The following is a 16,423-nucleotide window of genomic DNA, read 5'->3' as shown; positions in this document are numbered from 1 at the left end:
TTCTTGTTTCCACTTCTTTTGCCCCGCCAACTCAAATGATTAATGAAGAAATGCAAAAGTTTTATTAATAAAATGACTACGGCGTGTTCCCGGAACATTTCATGGCAGATCTCTAAAATGTACCAACTGGGGAGAGAGACTGTCATAGAAATGTATCTATGGACATACACAAAGCAATCCAGCAGCTACAGTAAACATGCGATATACTGAACAGGAAGTGCACATTGTACAAATTGTGATGTGTTACTGAGAGCATGTGAAACATATGGATCACTTCATTTGTGGAGTGAGTTCTTTTTTTTGTTTTGTAGTTATTTCAGTCCAAATGACTTAAGAGACATAAATTCGCATGACAATTAAATACAAGGCAATTAATTGTTGAAGTTGCAAATGTTCTTGACGTAATACTTGAGTTTATATTTAATCTTTACGACATTACTCAAGAGATTTTCAGAATTTGAAGTATTAAAAGTTCAATTTGAATTTTCGTTTGCTGGAACTCATCTTTAAAAATTCTTCGTTGTTTGAAATCTTGAATTTTATGGAATATTTTACATACAAAGAGATTCAGTGACATATAAAAATTATAAAATTATATATCTTTCGTTCGATTTAAGCAAAATTTGTCTTTGCTTTATTTGAGTTATTTTGAGTACAAACGAATTTAAAGATATACAAATTTCATAAAATTATATCTTTGAATATATTCTTTATTAATTTAAATTGACAAATGTTTACTTTATTTTAGATATTTTGTATTCTAAAGAGTTTAATATTATTTAATTTGAAATTATATTTTGAAATATCCTCTTCATCAGATTTACGTTGAACAAAAGTAAAGAGTTTGATAAATTTTACACTAGACTTAAGTTCTAAAATAATTACCTTTATTAAAGATATTTTGAATACAGATTTATATGCAACAAAAGTAAAGAGTTCGATAAATTTAACATTGGACTTAAGTTCTAAAATTATTATCTTTATTATAGATATTTTGAATACACAAAAGTTCAATGATACTGATTAACTTAAATAAATTTAGAATATAATATAAATCTCAGATAATTTGTGTATACAAACTTTGCATTATAATTTGACTACTTTCTAATATATCATCCCTTCATTTAAAATGAAAAATCCTTGGTTTATTTGAAATATTTTTTTGCGCAACATATTTCTATTTCTTTTTTCCATTTTTCAAATTTTAACTATATTTTTTAACTCAAGTTTATTGGAAATGGTTCCTATGTAAATTATTCTTCTTTTGAAAATTGTATTAAATTTTATAAATTATACTTGTTTTAAATATTTATAAATGACATATTTTTTTATAAATAATATTTGTCAATCAAATGAAAACGATAAATTCTGAAGTGTAATTCATTTTTTACTTTAAAGTTATTTTTAACGATTGTCCACTGTTGCTGTGTGTATTTTGTCTAATGTGGTTATATGTACTTATAGCTTATATCTCGTCTGCTTCTCGCATCTCTTGTGATTCATTGGCCATATCTCATGTCTGGGTCAGCCACAGTCACACACATACAGACACACACTCATACAGAAGCAGGGACACCCACAGCTTCTGTTGTCTGCATGTGTGTGTCAGTTTGACAAAAATAAAGTTGACATTTTCATGTTGTGGCTTGAGGCCGAGACTGTGGCTGTCTATGTTTGCCGTGGAATGAGAAACTGAGAGTCTGTCCACGCCTCTATCGGCAGTGCCATGGAGTATTTAGCATGTGATTTATGTGCTGGGAAAACAGATCAATAACACACACACACACCACACTACTAATTTCCTCATTCCCAGGGAATAGAATATGTCGAGTGAATTTATGCATAAATTCCAGCTAAAGCTGCCACCGTGTTTTCAGGTAGTATTTTGAATTTATAAATGCTGGGCTATTAATTAGAAATATATCAAAATATTAGCCACACACAAATTTTCGAGTTTCCTTCAACTTTTGCCTGTGGGTTGACTTTCGGACATTTGATTTATCTTTGCGCTGACCATTTTTGGCAGCGGGACAAGGTCAAGGCGAACGTCATTGTTGTTGTTGTCAACGCAGCTTTGAACTTAGATTTGGCTAAGATTTCAATGGAAAACGTATCAAATGTATATTTCTTGTTTTCGCTTTGGCGAACTTTATTTTGTTTCGCTTTTTTTTCCGTCTGCAGTTTTGATTAAGAGGCGCCCCAAAAACCTTTTTTTTTTTGTTTTTTTTTTTTTTTTGCATTTCGTGGAAGCGGCATCTGTGGTTATGACAACTGAGCTCTGACTGCGCCTGTGGGGGCTGTGACTATCTTCTGACATTGGTCGAATCTTTGGGCAGAGTGACAGACATCCGGATAGTCGGACATCTGGACAAGCCTTTGGCCTTTTTTTTCGGTGGGGTTTCACTTACTAAGCGGCTTAAAGGCCGCACCTGATGATGAGTCCAAAACTTATGCGTTGCTTCCTCAAATCAAGTTCCCATTGCAACATATGCTGATGCCATTCTCTTTTTTCTCTTATGGGTTTTATTAATTTCTGAGACTCAATTTTAATTAGCCACAGCAATTGGTAATCGCGTTGAGCGCGTTTTCAATTCTCTCTTTCTTCTTTTTTTATTATTTTGTCGAATTTTTCAATTATGTTGTAATTGGAGCAGCGTGGAGAGCAAACACATGTTAGGCCAACTTTTTTTTTAGGTTTAATGAGCTGCTTCAGTAAATTCCATTTAATGGCAGCGAGTCAAGGCAATGAATATTAATAAGCTCACTGAGCAATTGCAATAATTGATCTCACTTCCCAATGGGGGGGACTGAAGCGTGTTGACAAACGATGTGCCAACAGTGTGAAATTTTGATAAATATCACAAAAGCGCAATGCTTATATACTATATAGGATACTACGCAATGCATTAAAGCACAAACAAAGCACACTTCCGGCTTGGGTTCACTTCATTTCAGGTCAGTTTATATATGTACATCATCGCTTTTTTTTTTTTTTGGCAGCAGCCGGTTCAGTTAACTGTTAACGCGTTACTTTTGTTGTTTTATTTAGCTTAATTGTATTTTATGATATAAGCAACAACAAACGATAACAACAACAACAACATTGACAATCACCGGCAACGTCATGTTGTACAAATTGCCTTTGTTCCCCACTCTCTGGGAAAAATGCGAGTGTATCTGAGATGTGTGAAGTGCTGCCACTCGACCATGAAAACCATTGTGACTTCAGGTTCAGTTTTGAGAACTTTTCGTTTCGTTGTTCTTTATCACGTTCACATTCTCAGCCAAAATGTGTGAGATGCCCTTTTAAAGCATTTCAATAGCGTATATCGATCACATACGACAATAACTAAAAGCTTCATTGAATTCGCGACTTTTGATGAATGAAAAGATGACAACTCATGAAACTACAATGAGAACTTTACCGTGATTTTTTTAAGGCATTCTTTTCCTGATATTCTCTTAGTCGCAGCTTTCAGTTTAATTTATTTTCATTATATTAAATTCCTTATTGCTATTTTCAGTTTAAATTCTTGTTCATATTACAGTAAACTTTTGGTAAACAATTCATTTTTGTTTGTACTTCTTTCATCGAAATTTTCATTAATATAATGTGCAACTCTTTTTTCTTAACTATTTCTCATTAATAATACCACTTAAAATATTTATACAATTTCTGAATACAGTTCCTGATCGTGCTTATTTCATTAATTTATGCATTAATGTTTACATTACTATTTGCATTTCTATTTGCATTACCACTTACATTACTGTTTGCATTACTACCTATATCGCACTTTCACATTACTATTTACATTACTGTTTACATTACTACTTGCATTGGTGTTTTCATTATCACTGTCATTATAACTTTCACTACTATTGGCATTATTGTTCTCATTAACATTATCATTTCTATTATTGTTTACAGTTGTAGTTTTATACCCACTTTCATTACCATCGCTATTACAATTTTCATCACTGTTTACATTACCATTTTCATTACTTCTTGCATTAGTATTTACAGAGGTATGTGTGTTTCTATTTCAATTCATTTATACATTACTATTTGTTTTCTTACTTGCATTACTTTTACATTACATTCACAAAACTATCTGCATTGCTTTTTCTATTACTGCTTACATCAGTACTTGCATTACTGTTTGCATTGATTTATCTATTACTTATTTATCTTAATAACTTAGCTTACTTACTTACATTTATAACATAAATTTAACAATAAATTTGCCCATTCATAGTTGTACTCATTAACATTACTAATGCATGTCTTCATTGCTGTTTACATTATTATTATTTGTCTTATGCTCTACAATAGTATCTCTTTAGTCAATATTGCACTCATAATTGTCCCTATTCATTGTCAATCAACGACTTTATTGTAGTCTAAAGTCCTTTTTGTAAATATTATTCTCACTAATGTAGCATCAATTCATGTCTTCATTGAAGTTTGTATCACTATTTACATTACCAACTCTATTTGCAATGGCTATTCTTCAGCTGCAGACTTTATAAGCATTGTTGATATTTGCGTATTCTATCCACACGAATTCATTTGGTCTGTTTGGAGCCAACTCCAAGTGCTTAAAATAACACTCAGCGTGCGTTCCATTGAAGTTCCACTTTAGGCATTCTTTTTGTATTAATATATTTGTGTTGTTTTTTTCCACCTCCAACTCGTACCTTTAAATTATACAAGTACACAAGCTGAGGGCTGTGTGTGTTTGAGGTCTTGGGGGCTTGTGTGCTGTGTGTTGTGTTGTGTTGGGTTGTGTGTTGATGGACAGGTCGGCGCAGTGAGACAAAGGAATTGTTAATGAGGCGAGAGAGGACACAGCAGAGAGAGAAGAGACAGAAAGCGACTTTTGATCCGTGTTGTTGCTTACATTACATGAAGCGAGGCGTTGCTTGAGTGACTAGGAATTTGAATGAGTTTACGGTTCGAAAGTGAATGGCAGTGAAGTGCTTGGCGCGTACTTGGATTCGTCACTTAATAAAGATATTCCTGTTCTTTTTTCTGTTTTGCAGTTCAAGTGGACGCAATGACGCAGTGCAGTTCAATGTGCGGCACGATGTTGCTGTTGCTGTGCGGCACAGTGTTGCTGCTGGCCACAACAACGGCAGCAACAGGTAGCCAGAGTCACAACATCACCAACAGCAGCAGCAATCACAATGCGACAACACGCTTGCATAGCCATCGCGTGCATCGACAGCATCGTCATCGCAAGTTGCAACATCACAACGTCAAGTCCGAGGTGGAGTTGCTGCCGGGCGCGACAATGCCACCGATGACACCGCGTGCCAATGTGGCAACCACACGATTGCGTCGCCTCCATCAGCCGCACAATCCCTACAACAAGGTGCTAACACGCCGCCTCCATCAACATCAAGGTGCATCGGTTGCTGCTCGACCCTCCGAATGGGACTACAACACCTACAACATCTACACGAATACGTTTGGACCACCGCCACCGCCTGTGCCACAGCATGCGGGCAAGGGGGAGGACAACACCCAGGATGTGGAGTTCATTGGCGTCACGGGGCGTGGGCGGGGCTACGAGTATGTGCCACCGCTGACCACAGCAGCGCCGCCACCGAATCTCAATCGTCGCTCACCCAATCTGGGCATGGGCACGGTGCCGCCTTTGGTGCCAGCGCGACGTGGCTACAGCTTCACGACCTCGGCGCCGAGCACGACGTCGAGCCCCGGCGAGGATCCCATTGAGACGAACACAATTGGTCGCAATTATCCCACTGATGCCAAGGAGATGGAGCGGTAAGTTGATAATTCTCTTTTACTTTTATTTTGTTTGGGCATCAGGGCGTATGCGTGATTTGTTTTCTTACCACGGGGCGTGTCCAATTGCATTTATCAGTGGGGCGAAGAGACAAGGCTATGGCAGCCATAAATTGCCCCAAAGCTGTCGGCGCTAGTTTACCTTTGCACGAGTGCAACGCAACAGCAACAGCATCAGCAGCTTATCTTATCGGCCATAAATTATTTAAATATTATGACATGCTTCGAGTCTCAGCTGGGCAGCTTGAGCTTCAGTTTCAGTTTCAATGTCATTGCAAGACAACAGCCCCAACATTTCCATGTGATTCAACTAACCCGTCAACCGCCAGTGGGCAGTGCTGCTAATTGCAAGCGAAAACGAGCCTCTATGATTGATACAAATCTGAGCTGCCCTCGTGTCGTTGCACTCGTCACGCCTCATCAGACGTGACACGAAGCAAACGCAAATATTATAAAAGTATTAATGGGTACAATCAGATAGTAAATACAAATATTTGAGAAGCATTAGAGGCTTACAATGAGGTAGTAAATACAAATATTAGAGTAGTATTAGATCACAACAATATGGTAACAAAATACAGATAGTAATATTAGTTTTTAGTATTAAGGAATCTTAAATAAATTTGGTATGTATATAAAGCAAAAGGTAGTTATATTATAAAATTAAATTAAGTGTACACAATTATAATTTGTAAGTTCAACTTTATTGTGGTTAGGTCAGGAGTTATGTATGTGCATTTATAATATCTATATAATGAAAAGAACAAATGATTAAAGTTGAAAGCAAATGAAAACGTGACAGGAATGAAACGAAAATAAAATATATTATTATATTACATTAAAACTGATTTAAAAACAAATATGACTGATAAACAAAAGAGAATGGACTCTATATTAAACTCTGGTCTGGCAAATTTTTTACTACAAATTTTCATTGAAATAAAAAGGTTAAATAAATAAATTCAAATATAACTTTTGATGCATTAAATATTGACCAAATCCTAGATAGGAAAATAATCATTTTGAACAATTTTTAATACAACTTTTAGGTAAAAAATAAACTAACTATTAGCATCAATAACATCAACTAAAGATTTGGTTGCATTAAAGGTTCAGCAAATGATAAACAAATATATGTTTATAAAATACTTAATAGCTTTCTGGCAACTCTCAAAATAAGTTAAACAGCTACAGGATGCTGCTCAACTGTCAAATACAGATTTTCAATAAAAGCAAAGTATTCCGGTAGTATTTTTAAAATATATCATATTAATTTATCATATGAAATATATCGATTTCTATATTTGGTATATCGAAATACTGTTACATTTAAAATAGAGTACAAAATATACCAGATTGTGAACCAAAGTAACCAAGACAGCATCCGTTTTTTGCCATATAAAATTATTCTTTAAATAATTCCTAGGTATTAAAGGTGACAATGAAATAGAAAGAGATTTTACTTTATCATATATTGCAATTAGAATGAAAATTAGTTAATTGTGTGTTATATCGTTTTTAATCTTAGTTTGCTTCTTATAAAAATGTAGTTATTTTCTCAATAAATTTAGTTCTTATTATGACGCTAACCCGCCAGCAAGAATTAACTGCAAACACTACGTTTTAACAAGCAATTGAAGATGCCTCAATTAGCAAACATGAGTTTATCACGTGTGCATCTCTAGTTGAACTGTTGCTCGCATCTCTAATTGGAAGTGTGAGCTTGGAATTGGTATTCGAATTATTATTAGCTTCAAGGCTAAGTGCAGAGAGTGCGCGACTTGTTTAGTTTTTCAATTGTTGTGTCAATTGCAACAAATCAATGCGCACTTGTTGCGATTGCAGCAGCTCCTTAAATGTAACCACGACAACAACAGTGACAACAACAATGAAAACAACTACAACGCAATTGTACGAAGCCACACGATCTGGCCAAGATTGTGCTATGGCATTGACTTGCCAGCACAAGAGCACTGAAGTGGTTGTTGTTGTCGAGTTGTTGTTTTTGTTGCTATTGTTGTCTGCATGGTCATTTTAAGGTAATGAACTTTAACGAGTTTTCAATTGGCAGTGTTGATGTTTTCTAATTGGAATTAATGTGCGTCTACTTAAGGGCAACAGCAACGTCGTCCAACAGCAAATTGTAGCATCTGACATTGCAACGCGTCCACGCGGCGTATACGTAATCTGAGCTTAACGCTTCAACCTCAGCTATAAATGTGTTGCTGCTTCGTGGCTGCAATTTCTGTCTGTTAGTTATGACACATTTTGATTTATGTGGCAGTGGCAAGCATAACAGCAACGGAAACTGCCAAAAAAGCGCTAGAAGGCAAACGAAATACGTTCGCATCATCAGTCATAAATTGCAATTGCCGCACAGTGGTGCGAAAACCAGTTATTTCGAATCCACTGTACGTAGGCGATAAGCTGTCGCTGCCTTGCCTCTATTTCTATTTATTTAAGCACTGCACGTGCAACATCCAACAGCAGCAGCAGCAGTTGCAATGTTGCAAGTTACTAAAGTTGCCATAATGGATATGGAAATGACTGTTCATATTATAGCTGTGGCAAGCTGTCGTTCACACGCTGCAACGTGCAACGTGCAACGTTTCAATTGCATTTGCCGCCGGCTGTAACTCGGTGTTAATCAGCGTCAAATATGCGCCGATTTGCAGATATACCACAACAACAACAACAGCAACAGCAAATGTAAAGTTGCCTGCCCCATGTTGCCTGCTTCTGTTGATGATTTCAATTTGTGTTGCTGCCGTCCTGCTGTAGCTGACAATTGATGGATGTCTGTATTTCTGTGGCGCACGCTTTGATGGAAGATTTCGACTGTGGCGCCGATTGCGTCAGCTTGCCACATGCAGCTTCGGTTGGGGCAAGGTGTTTGTTTGTTTTCTTTGAATACTTTTGGGGATCTTTTGGCTTATTTGAAAGGCCACTTGCAATCTTTTGCATCTCGAAAAACGAAAATGTATTTTAGAAAAACAAAACAAAGCAGAGCCTTGACTTCAATCGGAAAGAAACAACTGCTGCAACAATTGGCAAACAACAAAATAAAAATACTTAAATCAAATGAGACAAACAATGCCACAAGAGTTATGTGCACTTTAAGCTAACTTTGTGACCCTCTGTGACGCACAGCTGAGGCCGTGTTGCAGTTGCAATCGAAGTCGCAGTCGATGTCGATGTCGATGTGGAAGTTGCAGTTGGCCGCCTGCTGCAAATTGCTTGTCAACAATCGAAGGCGGGCGAAATGCCTGCACAATAATTACGAGCTCCATGCTCCGACTCCAACTTCAACTCCAACATCGACTCCAACTTCGAGCTCAAACTGCAGCTCGACTGAATGAATGATTTGATATGCTGCGCTTGGAAAAACTGCACTTAGAATGCGGCCTGTGAAAATTCGTTAACATTTTGCACCGTGAAGGCATTATACATCATTGGGCACGCCTACACGTGCCGCAGCCACAGACTGTTGTCGATGTCGATGTCTGCGTCGCGTTGCCTTATCTTAAGACCAAGTCATGCCATCAGTCGGGGCTATCAAGGGTAAAACCTTGGCCCAGGCAACAGCTACAGCAGCAACAAGCTGCAACAACAGCAGCGACTTCATCTTTAATGAGTTTTTCCTTAGACAAGCCGAGGACTGTGGGTGCTCAACCATATGACGAACACGTGCAACAAACTGCAGCAGCAGCAACCACAACAACAACTACACACGATGTGACATAGAACATGCCGCAAAGTCTAAAGACACAATTTGTTGATAGAACTAAATGCAGCCAAGTGGTTTTTAGTTTTACGATACTCCAAGACAAAAGCTCGTTAAAGTCTTTAAATTAAAATGAGCAAATAAATGAAATAGATTTTGCAACTTTTGAAGTGGTTAAAGTCAGCATAATAAAATGTTTTAGTTTGATGATACATTTATGTTCAAGTAATAATAATAAATTTAGCAGAAAGGTTACAGATTTGATTTAAATCTAATCTGTGAATTTGGATTTGTGATTTTTAAATGTAAATTCATTGAGAACTCTATTTGAAGTTCATATATCAAAAGATTAGAAATTCAATATATAAGAATTTAAAACATAAATTCAATATAGAAGAATTTATTATGAAATTTATTTATATGATAATTCAAATTATAACAGTTTTATATAAATTTTAAATATATGATTAATCCAAATTAAAGACTATAAAACAAAAATGCAAATTTATTAGAACATGAATAAGAAGAAATGATAAGAATAGTGAATTTGGTACATAAAGATAAAAAATCAGATTGTAAAGAAGATTTAAACTTTTGAGTTAAAAACTTTTCGATCTTAAAAAAAATGTAGAAACAAGATTTTTAGGTTGAAAATCTTAAATCAAGATGTAAATTCAAAAATAAGCATTTTTTATGCGTCTTAAATCAAATATACCACTTCAAGCTTATATATATATCAATTATTATCTTTTCCCTCAGTTAAACACCTAACTTCACTTTCCATTTAAAATTCTCCTGCTTTTATTTTGCAATTTTGCCAAAGCAACTTGTTTTTCTACTTGTAAATATTTATAATTTCCAGAAATGTTTAGACACAACATATTTGTAGACTAGACAAACCAAAAATAAATGTGTTTGGGTTATTTCATGAAAAGCATATTATATTTCATATTATTGATATTTCAAGCTGGCGAGCCAAATATTCGCGCATTAAATTTAATTGTTTTTCTTCCTTTTTTAATGAAAGTTGTGATAAATTCTTAGAAATTCAATCAGACATAGTTTAAACAAGCTATAAATAGTCGGAGAAATGTTCAACATACGAAATTTAATTCATCATATAATATAGCATTTATAATTTATATGCCAAAACATGGTCAGAGACATAAACAAAATATGTTTCTGAAATAAATGCAATAAATTATAATTTATGTGCCATTAGCAAAAACGTTTCACATTGATTAATTTGTATTTAATATTGAAGTGAAATCTTTTTTTTTTGGGAAAACGGAAACAATCGAGTTTTGTGTTGAAATGCGTTTAAAGCTTCGTTTGGTAATTGGAATTCGGAACAGTTAACTGTGTTTTTTTTTGTTTGGCTTAAACGGGCAAGTGTTCGCCTCAATCAGACAAAGATCAATGCAATTAGTGTGTGTTTTCGTATTGCTTAGAATTGAGTAAGTCACACAATCAAAGCAGCCGGATAAATGGACAATTGGACAACTGGACAGAGGGACACATGACACTCTGTCTGTCTGTCCGTCTGTCTGTCTGCTTGCAGTAACGACTCTGTAATTTGCAAATCACGCAGCTTCGCATCTCAAGTTGAAAATTGGGTTAATGCAATGCTGCCAGGCCCAGACTCAGAGACTCAGAGACAGTGCCAAAGACAGCGGAGACAGACAACTGGGCAGACATATTACATGCAAACTCGTTCGTCGAGGGTGCAGCAAAAGCTTGGGGAGTTTGGTTGGAGGTTTTTTTGGTTGGCTTTTGTCTTGCAGGCAAAAAAACACGAGTACAAAAGACAACAAAACTGTGCGCAAGCGCATGCCACACACGAACCTGAACACGAACATTGAATGTGCAACAAGATGACGCACAAAATTCCAGAACAGGCATGCAACATTTGCTGCTTTTTTTTACTTAATTATGTTGCAATTGGATACGACTGTGGAAAGTGAGACGCTGGCGCTTAGAGGAGGTATGAAGAGAGATGGAGAAGGAGGAAGGCGGGGAACAACGTGTCAACAAAAACAATAACTTGATCGTTAGTGGAGCAAGTTGCTTTCAAATTTAGATAGCAACGCTGAGTCGGTGGCAGTTACACAAACCGCGATTTCAATCTTCTTCAATCGGAGTCACAAATAACCGAAGCCGAAAATATGTTAATTTGATGAAAATGTTTTTGTTGTACGTATTGTGTGTTTGTTGTTGTTGTTGTTGCCTCGTTTTCGCTGCGCTTTCGTTGCGCTTTTGTTAGCAGTTTCCATAGAAAAATGGAAATCGTGCACGTCTCAAGTCCCCAATCTGGGTCTGGGTCTGGGTTGGAGTCAGAGTCGAAGTTGGAGTTGGATTCAAAGTTGCAGTTGCTTCTGCGCTGCTTCACACTAATCGGATTTTCGGCCACGGCTCGACACGGCTGTTGTTTAAACAAGTTTGGGGGCATTAATCATGCTTTACACCAGCCTCTCACACTCAACAACAATTCCCCGAGAAAGGGACAAGAAAGGGAGAGAGAGAGGGAAACATTAGTAGGGCGCAACGTGCATTGACAGGCCCACGGCATGAGATCGCTTATCGCGTCGATTATGTTGTATGTTGTCTGTTGTGTGTTGTATGTTGTGTGTGTATGGAAAATGCACAAGACTCACGGTTACTGAACCCACTTTGGGGCACGTTGGCTGCGCTGCGCTGCGTTGGGTTGGCTTATTGGGTCCGCACTTCCTTAGCATATAATCAGAGGGCCCAGCTCCACCTCATATTACCTGCTTGCTATGCGTTTTGCCCGCTTGCGGCACTTGATCTTCCCTTTCCCCTTTCGCCTTTCCTCTCTCCGCTCACAGTCAGTCTGTGAGTCTCTTCAGACACAGAGTCTGACAAGGCAACTTCCATGGCGACTGCGACTGCGACTGCAATTTTCATTTCACTTTTCGCCAATGGAAAGAAAAGTCGGTTGTGCGATTTTTATTGCATAATCTGCGAGCAAGACAAATTTACGGCCAAATTAGAACTGACTCAATGCGGTTAGACAGATCCGTGACTGGCGGTTTTTTTGCACTCGAATTACAAGAGTAGCCCAAGGAATATCAGCTATGTGGAAAAGCAGTTTTTAAGAGAGTTTCTTATGGAACCAAAAAAGAAGATTGTTAAAAGGAATGTATTAAATGATGTTTTTAATTATAAAGAAATAACAAAACTCTACAAAATTTAAATATTAATGACACATGCTTAGATTCACTATATATTAGAATTAATTTCCTTGAAAAAGGTATTAATAAGAAAGTATGAAAACATATTTGAGCTACTTACTTATGATACAAAATATTTGAAAATATTTGTACTGACAATGAATTTATACAGATTATTTTTATTAAAATTATGATACCCAATTTGAATTTAAGATAATTCTAATATATGCTAGTCTCGTAAAGTTTCTTTGTTTCTCTTACAAAGTAATGCTAATTAAATCTTAAATCGTAAGAGATAATATTTAGGTAAATAACTTAATAAATATATGGGCTTTATAACTATAGTTAAAATCTAAATTAATACGAAAGTGATAATGAAAGTGAAAGCCAATTAAATCATTTCTAAAAAATGAATACGAAAATTAACATAAATAAAAATGTGATACAATGAAAACATAGTTCAACAATCAAATTTTAAAAAAGTGAGAAAAGAAAACAAATTAAACTTAACAAAGAAGACAGACTGATTATGATAATATTATATCACGAGTAGGCTGCAAAAAAGAAGCAAATTCAATACATTACTTCCACATTCTCAAGAATCAAGCATCCATACTTTACTACTGAAACAGATGTAACTCCACTTCAAATGAATTTCCGAGAAAAAAAAGAGTATGCTCAAGTCGACCATATATGTTAAGGTCGACGTACTTCGCCTGCTGCTGTTGCTGCTGCTGCTGCTGAGTGCTGTAATAATTCTTGAGCACCAGAAAATGAAGAGGGAAATAAAACTAAAAGCGGCAAATGTGGTTGCACTTGCCAGGCATGGACATGGCTGAAATATTATTAGAAATTCTGATGCAGTGCAGCATTTTGCAGTTGTCTTCGTTGTCTTGGTCGTCTTGGTCACAAGGGGCGTTTGCATTTTACGCTAAGTAAAAAGCCAAATAAAGGGGCAGCCACGACCATTTGCCACAACGACTGCAACTGCAACTGCAACTCCAACTAAGGCTGCGACTAGTCAGCTGAGCATGCATCCAGGAAGCATGTCTAAAAATGCAATGTTGCAGTCGCTGTTGCAGTTGTTGTGTTCTTCTTCATCTCGACTGCTTCTTTGGCTCTTGTTTTTATACCCGCTACCCATAGGCTAGAAGGGTAATATAATTTTGTGCCTAAAGAAAATGTATGCTACAGGCAGAAGGAGACATTTCCAAACCCATAAAGCCCTGGAAATTTGTGATTAGATAAAAGTTTTAGATGACATACAAAAAGAAATTGTATGGCAAACAGAAACTTTATTTGTTTGGTTGATAATCTGGTATATTTTGAAAGTAATAGTATATCCATATACCAGATATAGACTTTGATATATTTTGGTATAATATTTTACTGCACTTGTTGACTTTTAATAAAAATGTCATAGTATATCGATATACCAAATAGTGTCTTTGGTATATTTCATTTTTTAATTTATTAAATATGTAATAGTAAATCGATTTACCAAATATAATCGTGGTATATTTTGGTATATTATTTTAATGTAATTATACAAGAAATACAGCCATTTATATAATTTGTGGTATATTATTTTACCGAACTTATCACTTTTCTTAAAAATGTAATAGTATATAAATATACCAAACACATCCTTTAGTATATTTTGTTATAGTAATTGTATATCAATATATAGCTTTTAGTATATTTTAAAATTTATTTAGTATAATTTTTTATTGAAATTTGTTACAATTACAAATTTGTTAAAAATGAGTAGCGGGTATTTCTCAGTCGAGTACACTCGACTCTAGCTCTCTAACTTCTTTTTTGCTGTTGCTGTTGCTCTCTTCTTGTCGTGGTTGTCATCGTGTTACTGTTAGTGGGAGTCGTTGTTGCTGGTTGCTGGCTGCAGTTGCCTAATGATGCATTTTGGCCTTTCCTATCCTGCTCTGGCTGGAATTGGAATTGCATTCTGTTAGCCAGGCCAATTTAGATTCTAATTTCATGTAACAAATCAGATTAGTTGACCATTTTCACAGTACAGTTAGAGAGACTGCAGATTGGCCTATCGAAACTCTTCTCAATTTAGTTTCTTGACCTTAAACGTTTTCACCAAATGCAAATTGTGCGCACTCATAAACGATATTTTTATTGGCACTTACTATTATTATTTTATTTCTCAAAATGTGGGGCGGGGCAGCAGTTTTCTAAGCCAAAGTTAAAGCGGTTTAAAGCTGTTAAGTGTCGCCAAGTTGGTCTTTTTTAACTGCTTTTTAAATGCGTTTTCGCTGCAGTTGTTAAATACATTTATAAACTGGTTTCCAATCCGTTCGATTTTGTGAGAAAATGACCCCCGAGTTTTGTTTTTTTTTTTGGGGCTAGTCTCAAAAAACAGCTCATAAAAATGATTTAAGTCGAGCTTTAGTCGAACGATCTATTCATTCTGCACTCAGTCGGTTTAATCGGCATCCATTCACTTGCCACATTGCTGCCTCTATTGTTCAGTTTCTATAGGTATTATAGGCTTTAACTTAACATACTCGTCTTATTATAGTCTCGCCCCAATGGGGGGTCATTCATCGCCCCACAAAAGAAACAAGTAAATTAACTTAAGCACTGAGATTCTCCCCAACTCGAGCGACAATCAAGATTTATTTATATGAAACAACAGCAAGTGGAATAGTCTCAAGGCATAAACAAAGCGCATTGTGCATTTTAATTTATTAAGCTTAATTAATTATTAAAATTCATTAAACCAATTCAGGATTATTGCCTCACATTTTATGTTGGGCAAGCAAATATTTTGATAACAAAAAATGAATGAACATAATGAATCAATTTTATTTCTTAATATTGAGTATTAAAATGGATTTCATTGTTTGATGAATTGGAATAGCAATAAAAGAAAAAATGGCAATGAAATGACAATTATTTAATATGTAATAAAACTAAAAAAAGGAGTTACGTGAATAAATATTTAGAGAAAATAGATTGAAATTGATCAAAAAGAACTACATTTAAACAAGAAGTTTTTCTGATAATGATAAGAAAGACTATGCAGGAAATGATTAACAATATAAAAAATAAAAGCCCTAGCTTTCATATATGTAACATTATCAATTTTATTGTCATCATAAGCTGGAAATAAATATTTAAAAAAAAAGGTAATTACTGTAAAATAAAATTTCGAATACACTTCAAAATAAATAAATAATCATAAACAAAATTTAAATTAAAAGAAAAGATTTACAACAAAAAGAATATATATTTTAAGAAATTCACAATTTTTTAACGCGAGAGTTTGTTAGCTTAAAAAACATAATCTCCTCAACATATAAATTGAAGCAATAAGTTTATTTTCATTTTTCTATGTCATCATAATTTCAAGTATCAAATAAATTCAATTTTATATCGTAATTTTTAAATGAATATATGAAACGAAAATTTAAATTTGATAAAAAAAATGTATGCAACAAAAATTATTTTGTTTAATATACAGAAACTCCATAAAACTCATCCATATCAAAAATGATTAACAACTAAGTTAAAATAATATGTTTATTATAAGGAAAAACAAATCAATCTTTGGAAATTCTTAATTTAAAAACAATTTTTATGTACCATCATAATTTGTGGAAGCAATCAATATTTAAAACGAAAAAACTCCCTCCAACGACATTCACATCAAAAATCATTAAT

The 16,423-nt window shown here is 35.1% G+C and overlaps 1 protein-coding gene across 1 annotated transcript in view; it reads left to right on the top strand.

Annotated features, from left to right (window-relative positions):
* LOC117570932 (uncharacterized) overlaps nt 1-16,423 on the top strand; it is a 28,914-nt gene that overhangs the window by 6,228 nt on the left and 6,263 nt on the right. Inside the window, exon 2 of the mRNA XM_034252860.2 lies at nt 5,047-5,794. Coding sequence (XP_034108751.1) covers nt 5,061-5,794 — 734 coding nt within the window. The 5' untranslated portion in view covers nt 5,047-5,060. The remainder of the gene's footprint in view (nt 1-5,046; nt 5,795-16,423) is intronic.

Source organism: Drosophila albomicans, chromosome 3, assembly GCF_009650485.2.
Source record: "Drosophila albomicans strain 15112-1751.03 chromosome 3, ASM965048v2, whole genome shotgun sequence".
Classification (NCBI taxonomy): Eukaryota; Metazoa; Arthropoda; class Insecta; order Diptera; family Drosophilidae; genus Drosophila; species Drosophila albomicans.
This window is presented reverse-complemented; position numbering and strand designations above follow the sequence as displayed.